The sequence below is a fragment of the Emys orbicularis genome, chromosome 9 (assembly GCF_028017835.1).
Source record: "Emys orbicularis isolate rEmyOrb1 chromosome 9, rEmyOrb1.hap1, whole genome shotgun sequence".
NCBI classification, from domain to species: domain Eukaryota; kingdom Metazoa; phylum Chordata; order Testudines; family Emydidae; genus Emys; species Emys orbicularis.
The window spans coordinates 40,763,603-40,785,910 of NC_088691.1; the positions used below are offsets into that span (position 1 = coordinate 40,763,603).

The 22,308-nt window shown below is 47.2% G+C and overlaps 1 protein-coding gene across 1 annotated transcript in view; it reads right to left on the reverse strand.

The window, feature by feature from the left end:
• Positions 1–768: 768 nt before the first annotated feature.
• GABRA3 (gamma-aminobutyric acid type A receptor subunit alpha3) overlaps positions 769–22,308 on the reverse strand; it is a 113,055-nt gene continuing 91,515 nt past the window's right edge. Inside the window, exons 6-9 of the mRNA XM_065411006.1 lie at positions 18,842–18,985; positions 16,333–16,485; positions 11,393–11,604; positions 769–1,101 (exon numbers count right to left, since the gene is read on the reverse strand). Coding sequence (XP_065267078.1) covers positions 769–1,101; positions 11,393–11,604; positions 16,333–16,485; positions 18,842–18,985 — 842 coding nt within the window. The remainder of the gene's footprint in view (positions 1,102–11,392; positions 11,605–16,332; positions 16,486–18,841; positions 18,986–22,308) is intronic.

Consider the following 22,308-nt stretch of genomic DNA (forward strand, 5'->3'; position numbering starts at 1 on the left):
GGGAAGGTGGATGGAAGGCAGATGGTTGGGCGAAGATGGAGAATTGGCAGCCCTGAAGATGTCTACATGACACTGCAGCCAGTTACATGACAGCTACGGCCTCACCCATTGCGTTCAAACATGAAAGCTGCATGTGGCAGCTGACTATGGTAACACAGAGGTTGCCTTGCAGTGGAGGCTATGCAGCTCCCTCAACAGCTCACAAACCAGTCGCTGCTCTAAGAATAAAGCTACTGCAAAGAATAACACAGTAAGTCAGCCCAACTGGCAGGATGTCCACAGAGGTCATTGCATCCTTGAAGTCCCTATGCTTCCATGAGTCTCTAAGCAATAGGGATCCACAAAACCAGGGCAGTCTATCACAGGGTGGGAGTGAGGTTGAAAAACACACCAGCCAGCCTCAGTAAAGCTTAGCATGGAATGAAAACAGCATGCAAGCAGCTTTCATTTCACAGGGAGTGGAGGGGGAGAGACATGGGCCGGGGGGGGGGGGGGGGGGGGAGAACAGGACATCAGACCCACGATGTTAGAGGCACACTTTTTTTTCTAATCCTTTTTTATCATCAACAGCAAAAAATAAACTAAAATAAACCAAAAAGGAGTTAAATAAATATCACAGTTTTGTTTACATTAAAAATGTTCTAATAATAATCAAAATAGGTCAAATTAATATTATTAATAATAATAAATCAAACAAAGAAGAAGAAGAAAGCCCCGGAGAATTCCTGCCTGGATGGCATTCACAGATGGAAGGTTTGTGTGGCTGGGTTATTGTTTGGGGATCATGCCCTTGATGGCTGACTCCCGGTTTACATACGTGGCCCAGTAGACAAGGTTGAAAATGGCGAAGAGGACGGGAAAGACAATGCGTGACATCTTGTCCACCTTGCTGACGCTGTTGTAGGTCTTCTTGCTTTCCGGGGGCTTCTCCTCCACGCGGGGGCCTTTGGGAGGCATGGTGGCAGTGGCGGTGGCAGTGGCGGCAGCACTCTTGGAGATGGTGGGCAGGCCAGGATCCTTGGCGATGTTGAGGGCGTACGTCGTACCCACAATGTTGTAGGTGTTGTTGGCTTTCTTGGCCAGTGCCACCGGCTCTTTTTTCTAGGGAAGGGGGAAAATCTGTATCAGATCATGTAAAAGTGTAAGGAGAACATTCCCCCTCTCAACTGGCAGCTGTGTGGGTGGCAGCCGTACTACGACCCAAAGGAAAAGACGGTGGGGGGAGAAGACTAGTGTTCAGAAGCCTCGTCATCCCTGCTCTACTTGGACTGCTGGAGATGGGGAAGATAGCGTTCTGGATTCTCCTCTTGCTTACACCAGTTGGAAACAGGAGTCACCCCCTAGAAGTACAGCACACAGTGCCTAGCACTATGGGGTCATGGGACTCCTACATGCTACCGCGATACAAATAACCACCAAAGGTCAGGTGCTCAGTGCAGTGGTATCCCCTTAGCATTGCTCCAGTAGCACAATGGACACATAGCCAACATGCTGGCTCTGCTTGAATCCCTCCCTCTTCCATGTAGGTAAAACCAGCACCTGACGCTATGGGGAGGCACTTTTGTCTCCACCTCATCTGGGCTGAATCTTGCTCTGGCACATGTGAGGAGTCACACGGTAACCGTGGTGTATGTGGGAGGAGAATCAGACCCAATGAGCTCAGAGTCCTGGGAAAGAGCTCAAACAAACTATCTACCCCTGCTTCCTGGCTCATGTTGTGGTGAGGAGCATCACTGATATGGATTAGGGGTTGCCACGTGTTTGTATTTGTCCGGTGGGACAAAGTGAATTACCTTGAGATACCGGGTTATATCATCGCGACCTTTGTGTCTTCATGTCAGGATGCCTGTAACCATGCATGATGACACTGGATCGTGGTGCCATGATGCAACACCACGTGCTGCCTCCATGCCTCAAGGGCAGGTCATCCACCCTTTGCACTGCTGCGCTGCACAATATAATGTCATGAGGATCCAAATACGTCCAAGGGACCTTTTAAAGTGCCTCATGAGCTAGGCTGGCAGGATGAAGGACAGACCCTGGCAATCAGGCTGGCCCATGGATTTTGGGATGGTGGGCATGGCAGTCCCAGCACTGAGGGAAGTTTCCATCTCACCCTCCTGTCTAGGGAGTGCTGCTACTAGGTGAAACAAATCCAGGGAGATATATGCACCTTCCCCACACATATCCCCTCTTACCAGTCATTAGGCTTATATGACAACCAAACTGCTAGCAGAGTGAGCTGATGGGAAGGGAACTTTCTGCAGCACGTGAAGAAGCTAAATTGGCTGTGGGTTGGTCACGCTGCATGAAGTAGAGATGCAAAATGGACAACGTTGATGGCAGGTGGATGGCAGGCTCAGGTTTACCAATGGTGGAAATGGAGTGTATGTGTGTGTGGTGGGGGGGATTTGGGCTAGGAAAGGGGATAGAAGAGGAGATTGGATGTCTCGAGGATGAGACCAGACCCAGCGAAGGAAATCTGGTACGTATTACACAAGCTGACCTCATTCACGTAATGAAAAGCACAGGAAGACTCTGACAAATCGCCCATACATCCCACTCTACGCTCATTGCAGTTGCCACAGAGCAGATCCAGGTGCCAGAGGTGCAAGATGTGGCATCCTAGGGATTTATGCTCACAATGACACATAGGTGCAACGAGTGTTTGCAGCCTTAATGTGGACAACAGTTGCTAGCAGCAACTGCTTTACGAGGGGGAAAGCATTTCACAGATGTGCCTGCTATACCATGTAGGCAGCACTGCCGAACATTCTCTGGCTATGGCTGGAACAGACCAGCCGGAGCTGCTAGGACAACAGCCTGGGAGGCAAGAGCCACAAGAGAGGCACTAACCCACTGCGTAATCCCAGATCAAACCACTCTACTTGCTTGTGACTCAGTCACACCTGGCATGAAGGTCTGTAAAAGCAGAAACATCATTGCAATCCCTATGCTGCACCAGTGCTGAATAAACAGCCTGCCCAGTGGGAAGCCAGCCTTTGTGCCCAGTGGGAAGCCTGTAGGATTCTATTCAGCCCCAGCCTCCAGCCTGGTGAATTCGTATCAATCACTATCTTTAGGTATGGAGGGAGGGCTATCAGGCAATGGGAGCCCAATTCATCCCCCGCGTCCTCCATTAACTTCACTAGATTTCCACCAGGGACACAGCTGACCCTCTCACTGTATATCCCTGTCAAACATGGACATAATAGCCAGAGTGCTGACTGAATAATGTGATGCCATCAGAGCTTTGAACATCACATTACATCACCCACCTTTTCCAAGTGCCTGGCCTTTGAAGTGCCTGTCAGCAGAGCTGGCCCACCTCTTCATTGTGCATAGCACTAGTACAAACTTAGTTCCTTTTTTGGTTCACAAATTGTTCACTGAGCCAACCCGGCTTATCGCCTGGATGTTTTTCCTACTTCCTTTGACTGCTCACCATCCACTGTCCATGATTTGTCAGCTAAGTCACATTTGTCAGCTAAGTTCCTGCTCATAGGCTGGATGACTGCAACTTTTTAAACTGAAGGAGCCTCAACAAACCCACTGCACTTTCTGCTATGAATGTTCAAGACAAATATTAACCTTTGCTAAAGTCTGTGAAACCTTCAGGATGCATGGGTATTTCCAGGAAGATACTGCCAACTTCAAAAAACATGTCAACAACAAATATTAAGACCACAAGCATCAGAGCGAACCTGACTCAGTGATTATATTTGCAAAGGTTTTTTTCCCCAATTGCTTGTGCTCCGAAGGCGGCACGGTACAGCCAATCAAGCCCCTTCACTCCCATATGTACCTGGCTATGGCCATTAACCCTGCATCTCCCTCTCCTGCTAAGGGAAGATTCAGCAGTGTTCTTGCAATCTCCCGTACTAAAATGTGTCATTAATCAGATAGGGTGAAATAAAGCTCCAGTGGCTGGGTTTTGTGAAGGTCACTTAGCAGAGGCTGGGATAGGCCACCCCAGAACAGCAACACAGTCCTTTTCTAGCCGCTCTTCAACCTGTAGACTGCAATGGCGGCAGCTGCTCTTCTGCAACCCCTAGACTGGTTGGTAGGGCATGGTCCATATCCAAAGCTCCTCTGCATGCAAACTTAGTTGCAGGCACCCTCCTGCAGTACCTGGGGCATGGAGACTCCCCCACCTGTCTACTCTTTCTGCAGCCTCACAGTGCTGCTGAAGCACAGGTGAATTTTACCCCTAGTCAGTTACCTCAGGAAAATTTGACAGTCCACAATGCATGTTCAGTGGGATGCTACAGGCAGCAGCTGATCATTCTTTAAACCCGTATCCAATCAATACATTAAGTGATGGCAGTTCCAATAATAACTCCTGCAATTGCACAAATAGAACTGCAAGTGACAAAGTGCAAAGACTGATGAGACTAATGATCAGGCCACGATTGTAGTATTTTATTGAGAAGGTGGTAAGGATTGCTATTGTCTTCAGTGGTTAACTGAGCAACTGATTAATGATCAATTAATTTGATCAGAGGCATGATTAATTGTACATCCTCAAAGAAGGTGAGTTGTGTGAGCACGTTGCTAGCCATCAAGAGATACATAAAGGTTTGAAAATGTTTTACCATTTAAACACTACATATACTGTGATTACTTCTTACTGTAGCTACAGGGTGTAGTAAGATTATTAATACATAATAATGGATTGAAAGAATAGATCAATTACTGCTTGCAGAATTCTACTGAAAGTGCACTATGTTTTATTTTATTGTTAATCAGCCATGTTACTGACTGGAGATGAATGAGAGACGGCAACTGACATGACATTTCTCAGCCTGGACAGTGTTTCCCTCCAAGAGGTGACCTTGCCAGCCTGGTGTAAGCATGTGAAAAGCTGCTTGGCATCTTTTACTACTGGCACTCGCTATAACGAAGACATTGTAGCTAGTGAACTCACTCACTGAAGTGAGTGCCTTCCCGTTGGCTTCAATGGGCTTTGGATCAGGCCCTTAAGCCCTAAGGAAGGCAGGAAGTGCAGGAATGCTTGAAGCCTAATAGCCTTTGACTTTCAACTGCTTGGGAATGTGGTGTGTGATGACGCTTAGAGCGGTAAGGCTGTGCACACATTGTAATGAGTTTCCGAGGGTACCCTGGTAACCGAGGCTCAGAAGCTCAAGAAATCAGACTCTTGAGAGATTGGCACACATGGTCTGTCCTTAGGTTCCCTGGGCTGTGTTTTATATAGTTGATGATTCATGCAAGATTTCAACAAGGAAAAACATGTTTATTACAATCCGATACAAACCAGTCCTCTGACCTCCCGGCGTGTTTATTTGTGTGGGATTCCCTTTGCTAGCGAAATAGAAAGGAAAAGTGGAAAATCAAAAAGAGCAGAAAAACAACCCAGGTCCTTTAAAACCAGAACAGGTCTCACCATTGGGAGAGAATGTGCTGTCACCCTCCATCATTCATCACAAAGCTGACTTTACACACTGCATTCCTAATGGAGGAAATGCCGGGAAAGCTAGCGTGACAAGACATACATTTCTAGTGCATTATAGACCTCTCATCACATCATGTTCTTGAGACAAGCTTCCCTCCTCCCCCCGCCGTACACACACACACACTGGTTGGCAATGAGATTTTTGCTGAATCTGATTCTGTCTATATATAGCTGAGCCTTCTCCTTTGAGAAGCCATGACCCAGGAGAGGTGGATTTCATCCCCCACTCTGCCATTGACTTTCACTTACCTTCTCTGTGTCCCAGTTTCCCAGTCAGATAGTGATACCTACCTACCTCATAGAGGGCTGGGAGGATTAGTTCACTGCCATTTGTAAAGCACGTTTGGATCTTGGGCTGTGCTAAAGAAATGCAAAGGATCTGTCTTCTGCCATTATTTATAGATAGGGTATTTGTATGTTGTAGAACGTGGTTTGATTGCTCCCTGAAACATTTTCAGTTCAGGAAATTTTCAATCTTGGGTTTGGAAGGGCACAGTGGACTCTACTGCTTCAGCTATGCAGTGGGAAGAGGGTTGGAGGAGGGGCTACAGAGTTGGCATGAGGAGTGGATCAGAAGGGAAAATGTTTTCTGGAACAGTGGCTGGTGTGTTTCGAATGATAGGGCTCGCACACACTGGAGACTGGATCCCATACAATGAGGGTGTTGAATGTAGCACAGACAGGTGGCCAGGTAGCAAGTACTGAACAGGACAGGGAGCACAGAGAAATGCAACCTTGCATTAATGAGAATGACGCATGGCCACCAAGGGACTCCTGCCTATTAGCAAAAATGTAGCTAAGCACCTCATTCGTATGATGAGGATCATATTTATGTCCATGTGGCCTCTGACACGCTTATTCTTCATTGTCATCCATCCCACTCTTTCTTCACCCTGCATACCTGTAGGGGAGCAGATAGGCCAGGGGCCTCCAGCTTGCTTTTTCTCAAGGCAGAAGGCTTTGTTCAGTGCTTAACCCCCCTCGTGCCCATGTGTAGCCTCTCCTTTTGTTTGTGCTGGATGGAGCACAAAACCTTTGCAGGATCAAGGCCCGAAAGCAGGCAGGGCTGAGAGAAGGATGCAGCTAACCAGCTGGAGAAGGGAGAAGGAAGAGGCATGGCCAAGGAACTGCAAGTGGGCTATATCAATGGGCCTATGAAGTGAAGCCAATTTTAGGGCTAAAAGGAGCCAACGGGCAACAATGACTACCCAAGGTACAAGATAATGGAGACTTGGGCCTGAGGACAGCAAGTAGGTACGGGTGAGAGAGCTCAGCAAGCTCTTGTTTGCTCTCGGGGGGATGGGGAGAAGCAACTAGTAGAGATGGGCCCGAGCCATTAAGTTTGGATCTGGCGCATAACTTTCTCAAGGTTTGGCAGTGATCCGACTGGGGATTTGGTACCAGACCATCTCCTCTGGTGAGGGTGAGAACAAAATGAATGCACTGCGTACAGTAACAAAGGGGAAAGAAGAAACCATTCCCATATAAACCATTTTCAATATTTGAGTTTGCAGACTTGCTTTATGTGATGTTCACTGGTGAGCAGATGAGGCACACAAATCCCGCGTCATTCACTCACTCACTCACACACTGTTCATATCATTGGTCTCACAAACACAAGGGAGGGAACGAAGATCAGAGACTGAGTGAAAGAGTTTTGCTTATTTTTTGGGAATGTTCTTTGGTGACATTCACCCAGAGAAGACAGGAAGGAGAAGAAGCTGCCTGAGCTCAACCTCACAAGTGATTAGAACCATGGCCTGAGGACCAGATGAGAAAGGAGCGATATCCTCTCACCGCCTGACATGGGACTTTACACTGCTGCGTTTCCAGGTGTCTGGCTGCAGCTACTCCAATTGGGAGCTGTTTTGCTCCCAGACATTCAGGTGAGTGCAGAGCAGGCAAGGAGACAGAACTAAGTGCTGATGATTGTACAGACAATGATGCCATTGCAGGGAAGTGGCAGGTAGGCAGGCCCAGAGGACGATCCCCTGAAGATGCCCCACCCTCAGGGAGGGACATTGTTTCTGGGTGGGACAATCATTGGCAATTTTCATTCTCACAAGTTTGGCGGCCTTTCCAGAGTCTGGTGACAAAGGCCCATTAGAAGTGATCTCTCTGGATGCCAGTTGCAAAGATCACCATAAAGGTGGCCTGCATAGATTCCAGCGGTGACAATCTCACTGCAGTTGGTCCCTTGGGATTACAGTGTGGTCAGAATCCTCTCTAAGGCAGCCAATCTACCCATGAGTGGTGGGGAATCCCCTCAGACGTGGCACCTCCCTTCAGAGGCTGCATCACCAGAGTCCAGTAGCAACGCTCCCCTTAGATGCAAGCCATCTCCTTTCCAGCGACGAGGTTCTCTCACCACAGAGGCAGTCCCTCCAGGTTCCATTCGGGGGGACCTCCTTAGTGGGACCACTCTGGGGATTCCTGCGGTGAAGTGGATTGTCATGAAACCATTCATCTTTCATGAGCACCTCATCCTTTTCTCCTCTCTAATTTATTGCTGCATTCCAGCACACCACTGGAGATTGCTCTTCAAAATTGATCCCCTGCCCTCAAACAAAATAATGTCACTGGGCACCAGAGACCACTCTCCAGTTTGATCTATAGCCCCAGGTCCGTGGCAGCAGCTCTAACCTTGTGAAATAGAGCTACTGCAAGAAATTCTTTGATCCAACAGGGCGCAGCACACACCCCTCCCTCTTAGGAAGCAACTAGCGATGGTGAGACACAAAAGGCTTATCGGAGCTTTGGTTCCAAGAAGCATTAGTCAAACCATATCAGGATGTGGGCTGGGGCTGGGTGACTTTCTCATGAGATCTGTGGTGCTTCCTGATTTTGCTTGGATGTGAATTGCAAATAATGCAGCATTTCGGCATTTCCTAGGTAGGGCCCAACACAGATACCCTGTAGCTGGGCTGTAAATTACTGGACAGATGAAGGGTGAGGAAAAGGGGAAATAACACACCAGCAGAATGCACCACAATGTGCCTGGTCCTCTAGATCTTTGGCGGCTGTAGTGAGAGGGCAGATGTCCAGGTGGGGGAGGTCAGCAAGTTAGCAGATTCTACCGAAGTCCTGAAAAAGCAGGATGACTCCACGAAGTCAAGACACCCAGTCACCCTAATTGATGGGTTGTGTGGGAGAAGTTGCTGCTGGCCATGCCATAGATAAAGAGAGGATTTTAGCCTCAAGGGCTGTTAATCTGGCCCCTTTCACAAGTGCTAATAGTTACATCTTTTCTTCTTCTTCTTCTCCCTCATCAGGGACTGGGGCACTGGGTAAGCATCCACTACCTTCATTGGGCCGAGGCAGCTCTAGGGTTCACTTGCTTACCATCTTTGACACAATCCACCCACTGCTTCCTCAGCTTTCCTTCCGGTCTCTTTCCTATCCCCACTCCTGACATCCTGCCTTCACCAGGTCCTCTTCATTCATCTTCTGTATGAGACCAAACTAGCAAAGTCAAGCTTCCTGGAGTCTGTCAGCTACATCAAGGCCTCTGACTTCCACCCTAAAGCTTTCATTTCACAACCTGTCTCTTTGTGTAACTCCTTTTATTGTGCAAAGGCATCTCATGGTAAACACCTATAGGCGTTGAACCTGCTGCCTCTTTACTGCCCAGGCTTCTGCACCATACAGCACTGTGGGTGCACCATTGATCTAGACAACTGGGCTTTTAGTAAACAAGGGTGAATAACAAACCCTCTGGTTTCAGGGACAGCTTTCCAAAGACCAGAGCTCAGCTTGGGCATATCACTTGGGTATATCACTGTTAGTTTTACTGCTGGTACAAATACTTCTAACATTGCCAACATCCAGTCTTAAGCCAGTAGGGTGTTTTTGTTTTTTGTGGGTGTTTTTTTTCCAGATTCAACCACCTAACTTGTCATTTGTTTCAAGATCAGCTCATTGAAGGCTGAAACTGAGCCAGCGAGGAATCATCATGACACTCTGCCTGGAAACATGTCAGCAGGATAGAAAAGCAGAACAAACATGGGGATGTAGCTAATTCCCAAGCCCCATGAGCCCACCACTCTTCCTGGTGTGCTCTTTTAATAGTTGGTGTTAGACATGGTGGGAAAGAGAATAGAACATACGTCGGAGATGGAAGGAATCTGGTCAGCTTTCCTGATCTGTAACATGACCAGAAGTGGGTGAAGCTCATAAGGATGGATAAGCACCAGGTAGGTAAGCACCCAGAAATTTGGATGTTTATCTGACCGTCTTGAGCTGCAAATCTCACAGGAAAGGTTCCCCTTGTAAGATTTTGGGTACTTCATGTATCCGCACTGCATTACTGCAAGGACAAGATTTTTCATAGTATCTTCGTGCTATTTTAGCACCTCTGATTCAAAGAGAGCAACTCAGAAATAAAGGAGTTTAAAAAAAAAAAAAAGTTAACTGAAGGTTTTTTTTGTTTTTTTGTTTTTATTTAACTTCTGGAGTCATTTGAGCTGGGTTTGGTTTAAGTGATGGGTGAAGGGCCATATCTGTCCTTATTTTATCCACTCTGTTCTGCCCATTCCTAAATATGACCCAACCAATTTAGGATCTGATCCGACAGCCACTGATGTCAATTGGAGTCATTCAATTGACTTCACTGGGTCTTTAATCTTTATGGGCCAAATTCAGCCCTATCGTGTGAGGTTGATCTCAATGGCGTCGCACCTGCTTCCATCAGGTCTCAATTGGCCTTACAGAACCACTCTGCTAGGCCATCTCTTTTGAAGTGCAGACTCAATCTGTAGCATCACACTGGTGTAAAAAAGATCCAAGGACCCAGAAGAGGCAGGGAATCAACATTAGAGGTAACGAGGGCTGGGCTTGCTATGGCAGGGCTGATGTTGGCTCTAGTTCTTTAATCTGCCCCCCATTTGCATGTTGCCCCCCTCTTTGACCTTGTTTGCAATGCTGCTGCTCAGTCAAAATCAAAGGACTGAACTACTGAATTCCCTCTCCCCAGATCTTCTTTCAGTGATGCAAGATATTTGCACACGGTCCCTCAACAGTTCCAAGCAGCACATCATGCAAAAAAAAAAAAAAAAGTGCTCCAGAACCAAGAACAAGGACAAAGCTGATTTTGAAATTGATTCAATAAATATAAACAAGGGAGCAGCGTGCAACAAGCAATTCCTCTGACCAGCCCCAATTAGATCAGCATGGTGGGAGGAGGGTGTCAACGAAGGCCAGCGATGGCTGCCACAAAGGAAGCTGTCAGAGAAGCTGATCCGAAGCCAGAAGAGAAAACCTGGGTGATACCCACTTATTTTCCGCCAGTTGCTGCTTCGGATCACTCTCTACCCCCCCAGTGTAGCCATCTGCCAATGGCTGAGGGTAACACAGAGCACCTGTTAAAATCACCCTCCCTCTGATATGCCTGCTCTACACTGGGGGGAAAGCATGGGGCATCCACCGTGACAGGTGGTGAGGGAGCAAGAAGCGTGAGGCTGGCGGCTTCTCTTCTTCAATGGGGCCAGCATCCCACCAAGCACCTGGCTTTGGGACTTTATGCTCGCGCATCAGGGCAGCAACATGGTGCAAAATGCAGCAGGCAGTCAGCAAAGGAAGAGAGAAATTGAACCACACAGAGACGTGCACAGATGCAACCAGAGAGAGACAGACACACATACATGAGCGCACACACGCACAGAGGGAGGGACAGATGGAGACATGAGTGTTGTAGGGGTTTTTTCCCAGCTAACGATAAAGACAATATATTGCACCAGCCCTTTCTCCTTCCACCCCCAAGAACCGCTCCAGTCAAGACCTGAATTGATGACCCCAGTGAATAGCATCCAGCCTACTGGAATGTGCCGGGCTGCATGTTACCCACTCCTGGTCCCAATGCAGCTCTCTCGTGGGACGTTTCTTTGCCCTCCCGTGCTCCCTGGCCTTGCCTACAGGACTCACCTTCATCTCCTGGGCCTCCAGCACCTTCTTGCCATCCCAGGCCCAGCTCCGCTTGGTGAAGTAGTTGACAGTGGCAAACTCGATCAGCGCAGAAAACACAAAGGCGTAACAGACGGCTATGAACCAATCCATGGCCGTCGCGTACGCCACTTTCGGTAAGGAGTTTCTGGCGCTGATGCTCAGTGTGGTCATGGTGAGAACGGTGGTGACACCTGCGGGAACAAAGCAGGAGAGGACAGTGCTGTCAAAACATGCAACCATGTTTGTGTGCCTGGTCAATGAGCTCTCTCTTCCCACTCTCTCTTTGACCTCCCAGGAAGAGATGCCATCACACCCATGGACCAAATGCACCAAAGGCGCAGGTAGGGCCAGTCCCATTGATTTCACTGGGCCTGTGCCCACTTACCTCAGTAATGAGTTTGGCCAGATGCGGGATTCAGGAGGCCTGAGTTCCATTCCTGGCTCTGCTACTGGCCTTCTGGGTGACCTTGGGCACGTCACTTCACCGCTCTGTGCCTCAGTTTCCCCTCACATATCTTGTCTACTTAGGATGGCAAACTTTACGAGGCAGGGCTGATCTCACTATGTGTTTGTACAGAGTCTAGTACACTGGTGCTTCTGGTTGCTACCATATAAAATAGCAAACAGTGGTAGCAGTGGTAAGGTGAAGCCAGACAGGCAGATCTAACTGGACATTTGTGAAGGAGCTGCTATTAGGACATTTAAAATTGTGTTTTGTGGAGTATTAATACATATCTGTCTGTGCTCCCCTCCTTAATTCCTCCCACAAGAAAATAACTAACACTTAAGACTTATACAATCTTTTCCATCTGCTGACCTCAAAGAACCTTACAAAGGTGGGTGAACACAATTAACCCCATTTTACAGATGGGGAAACCGAGGCATGGAGTGGTGAAGTGTATTGCCCAAGATCACACAGAATGTCTCTGGCAGAGCTGGGAATAGAGTCCAGGTATCTGGACTTACAGGCTGGAGCTCTCACCACTGGACCACGCTATCAAGAATTTTTGCAATTATTCATTGCAAAATGGCCTTTTAAACAAATGACATTCTTCATGAAAAATTGTTAACAGTGTCAAAGCTTTTCAATTCATGTGACAACTCATGTCTTTTTCAAGTTCAATACGGCAACCTGTATTTCTTTTGTGGACACAGAATATCTCAGAAGTATCCCTAGCATACCATACCACTTCAACACGACAAATAAATATGCGTTTATGGTATTAGTGGAGTTTAGTGACCAGCCTGGAGAGTGGGCTCCCCTCCACAGCATGCAAGTTAGACATGGTTGGGAATTTGCCAATGAAACTTTTTTTTTCCCATCAGAAAACACTGATTAATTGAAACCGACACTGTTCCTGAGAAAGGCTGTGTTCCAATACATTTTTTGACTCAAAAATTCGTTTTTAAAAAAGTTTTGAAATTGTCAGAAGATTTCATTTTGATGTTTCCGAAATGAAAAGCTCTGGTTTTCCGGTTCAAAATAAGATTTCATTTTGAAATGTAAGCCATTTACATTTTTTTTTATACATATAGTTTTTATAAAATGGCAAAATTGAAATGAAATGTTTCAAAATTATTGAAACCTGAACAGAAAGGCTTTTTGCATTTTCAGTTTACAAAGATTTTCTGGATTTTGACTTTGTCCTGATTCAGGATGGGTTTTTTTATTTTTATTTTTAGATCTTGAAACTTTTTATGGGACAGGAAAAAACATTTCCCATCCAACTCTAATACAAGGCTACCCCACAGCTCCCTGCCCATCTGCCTCAAGCATGATCTGCAAAGAGGAACTCTGAAGGGATGCATCTCCATGGTCTGTTCAGTTTTGGCCTCCCTTCTTAGACTGCAAATACGGGTGCCAGCTCTGGGGCACCTGCCCCTGGGAAACTGGACTGAGATCAACCAATTCATTTCACACAGGCCAGCACACATGGAGATCTGGACCAGCAACCTGAAAGTGAAAGACTCCGTATCCTATTATCCATTCTCAGAGCCTCCAGCTTCCCATACATGTGCATTACCAGGAAATTAAACAGTTTTCCCCACTTCACTTTTCTGATATCACCCATCCGGGGAGGAAATTTCTACATTTCAAAGTTTTCTTTGCTTTGGACTCTTATAAATGGACCCACTTTTCTTTTCTTTTCTTTTCTTTTCTTTTCTTTTCTTTCAATTGCCAGATGTTCACTATTTAATGTTTTTATCAAGAACGTTATTGAAATCCTTCATCTATTAGAAACCTGGTGCGAGGCAAACGAACAAGGTCAAAAACTTGGTTGAAAGGGTTTCTGCTATTACTGAGTGTGACAATAGTTACTGTCTTCCCCACACCTCACTCAATCTAAGGTCACTATCACCTGCCATCATAGGTAGAAGATTAAAATATCATGGGGGACGGAGGGGCTGGTCCAGCTCTATCCCAGCCCAGTGCACAGGGCAGATCCAGGGGGTGGGGAGTGGGATGCTGGAGAGCAGGCCTGCCCCGAACTCACCCCAGCAGAGATGGCTCCACTCCTGTCCCATGGGGCTGGACCCAGGGGATGGAGAGTGAGCCCTCCCACCCTGCATTCATCCTGGCTCCATCCTGTCCCACGGTCTGGGCCCAGGGATTGGAGAACGAGCCTGGGCAGCGGCGGCTCCATTCTGACCTTTGGTGCTGGCCTGGGCCAGGCTCCTGCTCCGGCCAGTTGGCTCTCACCACTAGGGGAAGGCTCAAGGCGCCCCCTGCAGCATCACATGGCATGCATCGGGACTGTGACTGCAGAGATGGGCATGTGCACGGGGGCAGCCAGGCAGTTGGTGAGATGGTGAGGTGGATAGATTTTGGGGGGCTGAGCCCCCTCTAGCTCTAGCAGACTGCCACCTACACCTGTCATGCTTAAATGGAGCCCTCTCTAATACCAGCAATGTTGTAGAGGGAATGAGGAAACCCTGGTCTCAGGCCTTGGCAAGTAAGTGAAGGAGGAATTCATTTTAAAACAGTTTGTTAATATATTTGTAACTCTGGCCCGACCTTCTGCCTCTGACAGCGAAGTGAAAAGATATTGTGTAAAGAAACCAAAATAATTACAAACAATTTAAGGCTCAGTCCTATTGACTCAGCCCAGGGATCAGCACATGCACAGGTCGGACCAGGAGCGTAATCTGCAGTACAAGCTGTGTATGCAGACCCATAGCCCTCTTCCCCATAGACACCTGTTACATCCCGCAGCCAGTTCTGTGTAACTGGCTTATCAGTATCTAGATTCTTGTTATTACTCAGGAGAGCTGATCCGGAATTTGTTGACAGACAGTTTTTTGCTGAAGAATACTGATACTTTGAAACCCAAACTGTTTCCGTGAAACAGGGTCAGTTTCGATGAATGCACTGACTTGAAAAATTTGGGGGGGAAAAGTGTCAATATTGTCGAAATGGAAAATTTCAGTTTTTTGTGTTGAAAATCTTTTCATTGTTAAAAGAGGGAAAAGGTCAGAACTGAAACAAAACGTTTTGAAATTAACAAAACAAAACATTTTGACTGACCCAAATTGATTTTTTAAAACATTTTTGGTTCATGAAAATTGTCAGTATTCTGAGTTTTCATCCCCGTTGGGAGGAGAAAACTTTTTATGTCTTGAAAATCTTCATGGGAGGAGAAAACTGTTTGCTGCCCTGCTCTATTACTCAGCACTGATTTGGCATCACTTGGGGTTTTCTCACTGATTCCAATGGCTGCATTATGGGCTATTCTGAGGAACACTAATGGTGTGTAGGGTGCTGTGGGAAACACAGGGGAAGGAATGGAGCTCACAATCTAAATCAGTCATATTTCCAGTAAAAAACACTCCCCACCAAGCACAGTAAAATCTATTAAATAGCAGAGACAACAGAATGTTCTGTTTACGTGAGGGGCCACTGGACAATCAAATTACATTAATTTCTGCTGGGTTCTGCCAACAGATCAACAACATCCATGATCAGTCAGAGAGCTAACAGTGTTATCCAGGGCACCTGAACTCGGCCCACTGCCCAGAGAAAACCAGCAGCAATGCTGTCTCCAAGTTGCACCTAGGCCTCAGTCCTGACTAGAGGGAACACAAGGCTGAAGGTAGATTCTGCTAGCATTGTAAACCTTCTCAATGACCTTCCCCATGGAGGGCAGGTTTTAACCCAAGTGCTAGCTCCTAGGCTCACGGATTTCAGGTAACGACTGGCTAGCTACAGAAGAAAGGCTCCGACACCTGCTCCTTACTCATCCTGACTTCCTTCTTGCTTCTCAGCCATCCTCATCCTGTTCTGAGTTGCCTCCCTCCTTGCCTCTCCTGTTCTCAAGGTGCCTCTTTCCCCCTTGTGTCCCATGTGGCGCATAGACATAAGCGGTTAGGCTGATTAGAATCCAGGCCGGCAGTGCTTCGGAGATCAGGATTCTGGTTACTTCAACCTTGCTGCTTGCCCGCCAGATAGGCATTAATAAGAGGTTTGAGGAAGGATAAAACCCCCATCACGAACATTACTCCTTAGAAGTTAAAATGAGAGGTGGCAACAGACACAACATATGCCTGCCTATGCCCCCGGGGCTGGCATGCTTCAGCAGAGGGCAACGGTTCACGTGAATCCAAAGCACCTATTAATAGGTGAGAGAGAACAGACTTCACCGATCCCCAGCACTGCTCAGCAGCCCTGCACACTAAACTGATCCCCAAGCAGAGGGCTAGGGATACTTCGGAGATATGCTGTGTCCACAAAAGAAATACAAGGATCACAAATGAGACCTTCAGGTAGCACAGGGAGGAGCACCAGACAGATTAGAAGACACTGGCAGGCAGACAGACAGGTGTGCTGCCATCCCCTTCAGTACTATGGTTACCTAAGCAGCCATGGTTGCTCTTCCACTGAAATCCCTCACCCATCAGCATACTGCATGTCAGAAACTCACCGAATACAGTCCGGGCGGGAACAGACTCCCTGTTAAGCCAGAAGGAAACCTGTGATAGGATGACTGTCATAATGCAGGGCAGGTACGTCTGGATCACAAAGTACCCAATCTTCCGCTTGAGGTGAAAGTGCGTGGTCATGACGACATATTCCCCTGGAGGGACAGCAGGTTAGAGCAGAAAGCAGCAGAACAATTGTTACTTGCCAGGCCTGACCCAATAAATCCTCAGTCCAGATCTCACAGTAGCATTTTTATCCCCAGAGGGCATGAGTCGTGTGAACGTCCCGGTCCTGTAGGGCTGTATCACCTGATATGGCAGCATGTGTATAAATTACCATATGATGTATTATGATACCTCATGATAAAGTAGATCATACCACAATGGCATGAAACTGGTATATGTTTGTTGCAATACAAAATTGGGGTCTATGTCACTCTTGTATACAAACATAGAGATTGCTTTGTACAAACAGAGATTGCTTTGCATGTGGGTAGGTGGACGTTGGTGAGAACTGTCATCAGCCAGAGAAGTGATATAAAGATCCAAGCACTAGAGCCCCTTTCCTCAGGACTTGACAAAATGAAAGCAAACCAACTGAAAACCACTGAGCAACAATCTCCAGTGGCTTTCCCTGCTTCACCCAGCCCAGAAAGAGAGAAGACACACCCCTCCCACCTGCTTCTCTTCTGAACCAGCTTCCACTCAATTTTATACTCCCCCCCTCCCACGCAGCCATGTGATAGGAAGGGCCCAGTAACCCTTTACAGACTGCATCACCTTTACCTTGTCACAGTAGGAGTCTGGTACTCTCTATGGTTTGACAAAAGACGTTATGATCTGTCAATACCCAACTCCTCCCCCGTATCATTCATCTGGAAGATCGGGACAGGATGCTGGTCGTTCAAGGCCTGGGGTGTGAGCCAGTGAATTATGTCTATTTGCCATCTCTATTTTCCGTCCCCTCCCTCTGCCCCAGTGCTCAGGGTAATGCTGAAGCCTTCAGTTTGGCTTCATCACTGCTGGAACACGGTGTCCTTTTGTTTCGACTCTAGCTCTGTTAAGCCATTATGCATTGGTGTCTTTTGCAAATTTCATACCATTTCAGCCTGTTACTTTGTTATTATTTTTACTACAACTTGAGGGCAGAACTAGATTGAATATTATAACATTTAGTTCTCTGGACTCCCCACATGTCCTCAAGGGAGGTGATATGAGCTGTTAAAGACGGATACAATTAACATCAAGTGCAACAGAGAGGAAATATCCTAGAACTACTGGCGCACACACACACAGAAGGAGAAAGTTAGAAGAGACACACGTGGGGTAACTGCAGCTCTCTGTACCTGAATTCACAGAGGAAAGGGAGGAGCGGCAGATGGGGAGAGAGAGAGATGATTAGTATTGGTCATTAAACAGAAAACATTTGTTTGGGACACTCTTCTACAACTGATGTCATATTTGCCGAAGAAAATTCAGTGAAAATCAGAGTGAGCAACATCGGCATGGTGGCCTCTCTTCACCCATGACATTCTTCTGGGAGACTGAAAGTTCAGCCAATTCAACTGCACCCCCAGGTGATGAGAAGCAGCTGGGCAAGGCGAGAGAGTTCCAAAGGCACACGTGGCTGTTAGCTGTCTGAATTGGTTTTCAATGGGAGTGGGCAGAACGACGCCTGTCTGCCAATGGAAGTGAATGGCAGTTGGGCACCTAACTGCCATTTGTGCCTATGAAAACCTCCCCTGACACTTTCTCTCCTGCTCCATTGCCCAACAGAATATGAGCAGGTGTCTCTGCTGCTGCAGATGCTGTGTGGTACCTCATAGTGTGGATATGCTCCATCTACAAACACCCCAGCATAGGGAGATAAGCTCTGCAATGCTGGGGTAGGGTCCTGAAAAACCTGGATATATTCTATCCCCCAGTCTTCCTAGCTAGGCATTTTTATGGCACTCGGCACAATGGTACCTGAACACCAGCATCGTGTTATGGAGCTCTCCTTCATAGCATGGACATGCTGTGTCCACTCGAACAGCTGAGTGTCACATTAGGTGACCCTGTGCAGCTGGAGATTCCGTCCATCATAACCTAGGAATGTTCCCTCTCCCACCAGGCCAGCTTGTTCTTACGGGCTGCTGTGCTGCTTATCCTTCAAAACCTCCCTCTCCTCTGTCCAACAACAAGAACACAGCGTGGTGTTAAGGAGTGTTGTGATGCCCATGCATAGCCTGGACTGCTAGAATGGCTCCATCTCCCATCACCCCAGCTTGGATCTAAGGCTACTGTGATGCTGGCCATGCTATCCTTGGATATGATCCACTGCCTGCAAGTGTCACTGGTATCACTAGAAGTTCTGCCTTTGACTGAGATACCCCCTGTGGCTCCCATTTACTTTGCAGGCATGATGGATCCAACCACGACAAAAATATACATTCAAATCACATGGGAACACCCCACCTGACAGCGCACACAGCTCTTATGTCCACTTCCAGCCCCACCTCACTCCAGTACCTGTACTGGATCGGACTGTCTCTGTTCCGACCACATGGCCCAGGAGGTCATACTGATTCAGGCGAGATCCACCTTTGGCCACTTCCACTGATTTATCCTTCCCCAGCGTCCAGGAGTAGATCACCTCTGTCTTTGTGTAGGCATCTGCAGAGGAAGAGGAGGAAGGAGGTCATGCTTCTGACCAGCCTAAAACATATCAAAGATTTGGGGCCACATTCAGCCCCAGTGCGTCTTCAGAGGAGCCACAGCAAATAATATGGCCAGCTATGTCTAACCACCAAGACGACTTTAGAAACAGTTAATCATATAACCAAAGTCAGGGCTGCCTGCTGTATGTTTAGAGTTTAGGGAGGGGTCGAAGGACACTTTAAGGGGCAGCGCACTCCCCTTTAACATTCTGGCCTACCTGGCAGTGACTTGTCATTTCTGAACACATTGGAACATGTGTTCTCTCTGCTCTAGCATCTGCCTCAGATATCGGTTGGGCTGCGTCAGAAACAGAATCTGGATCTGGCAGACCTGGGTTTCCCAAATCACAGCTATTCTGCATACAGAAGCTCCTTTGCTCCTAACTCCGTCCATGCTTTTGAAAATCTGCCCCCTTTATTGAATGAGGCCCATGCCACCATACAAATGGCATGGACATTCTCCTCAAAGAGCTTCTGAGCTTCCTCCCTCTCCTCAGTCCTCCATCTTCCCTCCCCAGGCAGGCAGCTGAGCAATCAACTGGGCTCTACTCTGTCCTCTGTAGTGCTCAGCCTCCATGTAGTGCACACCTTCAACCCTCCCACCCCATTCATAAACATACTCACGTTCACACCATCCCCACCTGCACTCCCCCCTTACACTTGCACGCACAAACACCCCCACTCACACTTATACATACTCACATGCTTGCTTTCTCACTATTTCCGACACCGCAGCATTCAAAAATCATGAGTCAGGCTCCAAAGAACCATGAGATTGTCTTAAAAATCATGAGATTATACACAAAACAATACATTTTGGATTCTTTGCATTTGCCCTCTGGGGCGGGAGTGTTTTGAGAGTCACATTTTCAAGATTTTCACCTCAATCAGGTGGACTAGAAATGGCCTTATTGTAAAAAAATTATAGCTGAGGTTTTTTGCAAAATCACAGGACTCCAGGAGCTGGCACTTGAAGAAAAACACCAAATATCATGAGACTTGCAATATGCTGATAACTCTGCTCTCTTTTAACCTCCCACCTCCTTTCCCCCTGCAGTAAGCCAGCGAGTCCCCCAGCTCAGCAGGGGAATTGCTAGCTGTTTCACTGGAGGGTAAAGAGAAGTGGAGTCCCATGTACCTCACTGCCACCTGCTTCTCTTCCCCCACTAGGGAAAGAACTTGCAGCTCAAGTCTATCTCAAATCCCTGTCCCATCAAAAAAGACAGCTAATGGGCCTGAGTTCTCCTGGAAGTACAGCAGGGGTGGGGGGAGGTTGCAGACAATGAGGTGCATACCTTCAGACAGCTCCAAGGCACAGTCTGTGACGCAAGTTCCCTGACATGAGTGTTCAGAACCAGGGACCTTCCCAGCTAGCCAGAGGCCATTAGCTGTACCATAAGGGCTAGATGGCAAGATTCCTGCTTTAATCCACCGCTGACTGCAGCTCCCTGCAGTGATCACGTCCACCGTAGAAGCCTGCTAAACAGATGCTGGGAAAGGACACTGACAAGAGATTTTTAACTCTTCCCCTTTCCCTAGATTTCCCTAACAAGACCCAAAATGAGACCAGGATATTTTTCTCCAGGATCGATGATGGGTCAAATTCCAGCCTGTGAAGTTTTGTGGGACATTGTGGGTTGAAACTTCAATGATTTGTCTAATTAAAAAAGAAAAGCCATAACTGCATTTTCGCTTTTGGCAAACCTGTTAAGTGTTAAGGAATAAAAGGTGATTTTGATGAATGGGCGACGTTTCTCTGTGCATAACGGTGCTGTGTAAGCACTTCCAGTGCAGCTCGGCTAATGCATCTTCAACCTGACCGGCAGCGCTCTGCTTTTCCAAGCCTGCCCTTCTCCCACCTCTGCCAGTGCACCGGCATCCTGATCTGTAGCAACCCCTTTTATTCCAGTCCTGGATCCCCACAGTCAATGCACCTTAACCTTAGACTAGAAACCCTCCTGTTATTTCAGTGCTAGACATCCACACCCCCCCCTCCGTGTTATCCTGCATGCAAATAAGGTTGTCAACACTATAACAGTTGTCCTCTGGGACAAAGGCATTCCTTGTGTCGTGTAGCAGTGGCACAGATATTTTGGGTCCGTTTAAAGCCCTGAAGATATTTCTGGTCTGTTTAATATCTTCTTTGCACAATGTGGGGCAGCCCAGTCCAAATCAGGACCGTTAAGTGGCACAGCTCCTGTGGCATCCTCTGCTTCCCTAGTCTTGGGTGTCCCCGGCATAGATGTCCTACTTTGAGCCAGACTGCATGGTATTTTTCTGGTGTGTGTGATGCTGGCAGACCAGGTGCCAGCTCATGCCATGTCTCAACGGATCACTGACAAACACATGGCTGAAATCGGCCTGGCTCACCTGTGTGCTAGTGTTGTTAAAACAGGTGTTAGAGTTATAAGAATGTGTTTAGTGTTTAGACTTTATTGAATGCTTGTAAATTGCTGCATGCATTAATCTCATCTACAACATATATCCCCATATTGTAAGGCAATATTTGAGCCATTGTGTTGTAAGCCTCTGTGACTGTGTAAATCATCAGGCAGGAGACAGACATTAACCAGTGTGAAGCGCTGGTCTCCAACAGAAGGTGTTAAGTCCTGCCCAACAGGAAAGGTCCATGGACACCAGACAGACTATTGTGGAACATTAAAGAGGACCAAAGATGTTTGTTTTGCCCTTCCCCCCCATAAAGATGAGTCATGCAAATAGATTCCTCCTGTCAGCTGTGTTTGTCACTAAGAGCACAAATGAGGAGAGAGATAAAAACCTCTAACAAGACGGAACAGGATCTCTCTGCTGCTTGGACTCTTGGGGACAAGGTTTACTAGGCATAAGCTAGAGATCCCTAGCGTTTAGCCTGGGTTAGCCCTAAAGGTCACAAAGAGCTTGCTTATTATAGAAGCATCTATTACTTTTTGAAACTTAAGATTGTAACTCATTTGTGTTTATATATTTACCTGCTTTAACCTTGTAAATAACTCTCTTGTTTCCTTTTCCTATTTAATAAATCTTTATATATTGAGAGACAAGGTGGGTGACATTGGGCAAACTTTTGTTGGGGAGAGCGACAAGCTTTTGAGCTTACACAGAGCTCTTCTTTAGTTCTGGGAAACATACTCAGAGAGTAGTAGAGCAGGGGTGGGCAAACTTTTTGGCCTAAGGGCCATATCTGGGTATGGAAATGGTATGGCAGGCCATGTATGCCCAGTGGGGTGGGGGAAAGACTCTATGGGGTGTAGCATGGCGGGCTCTATAAGGGATGTTACC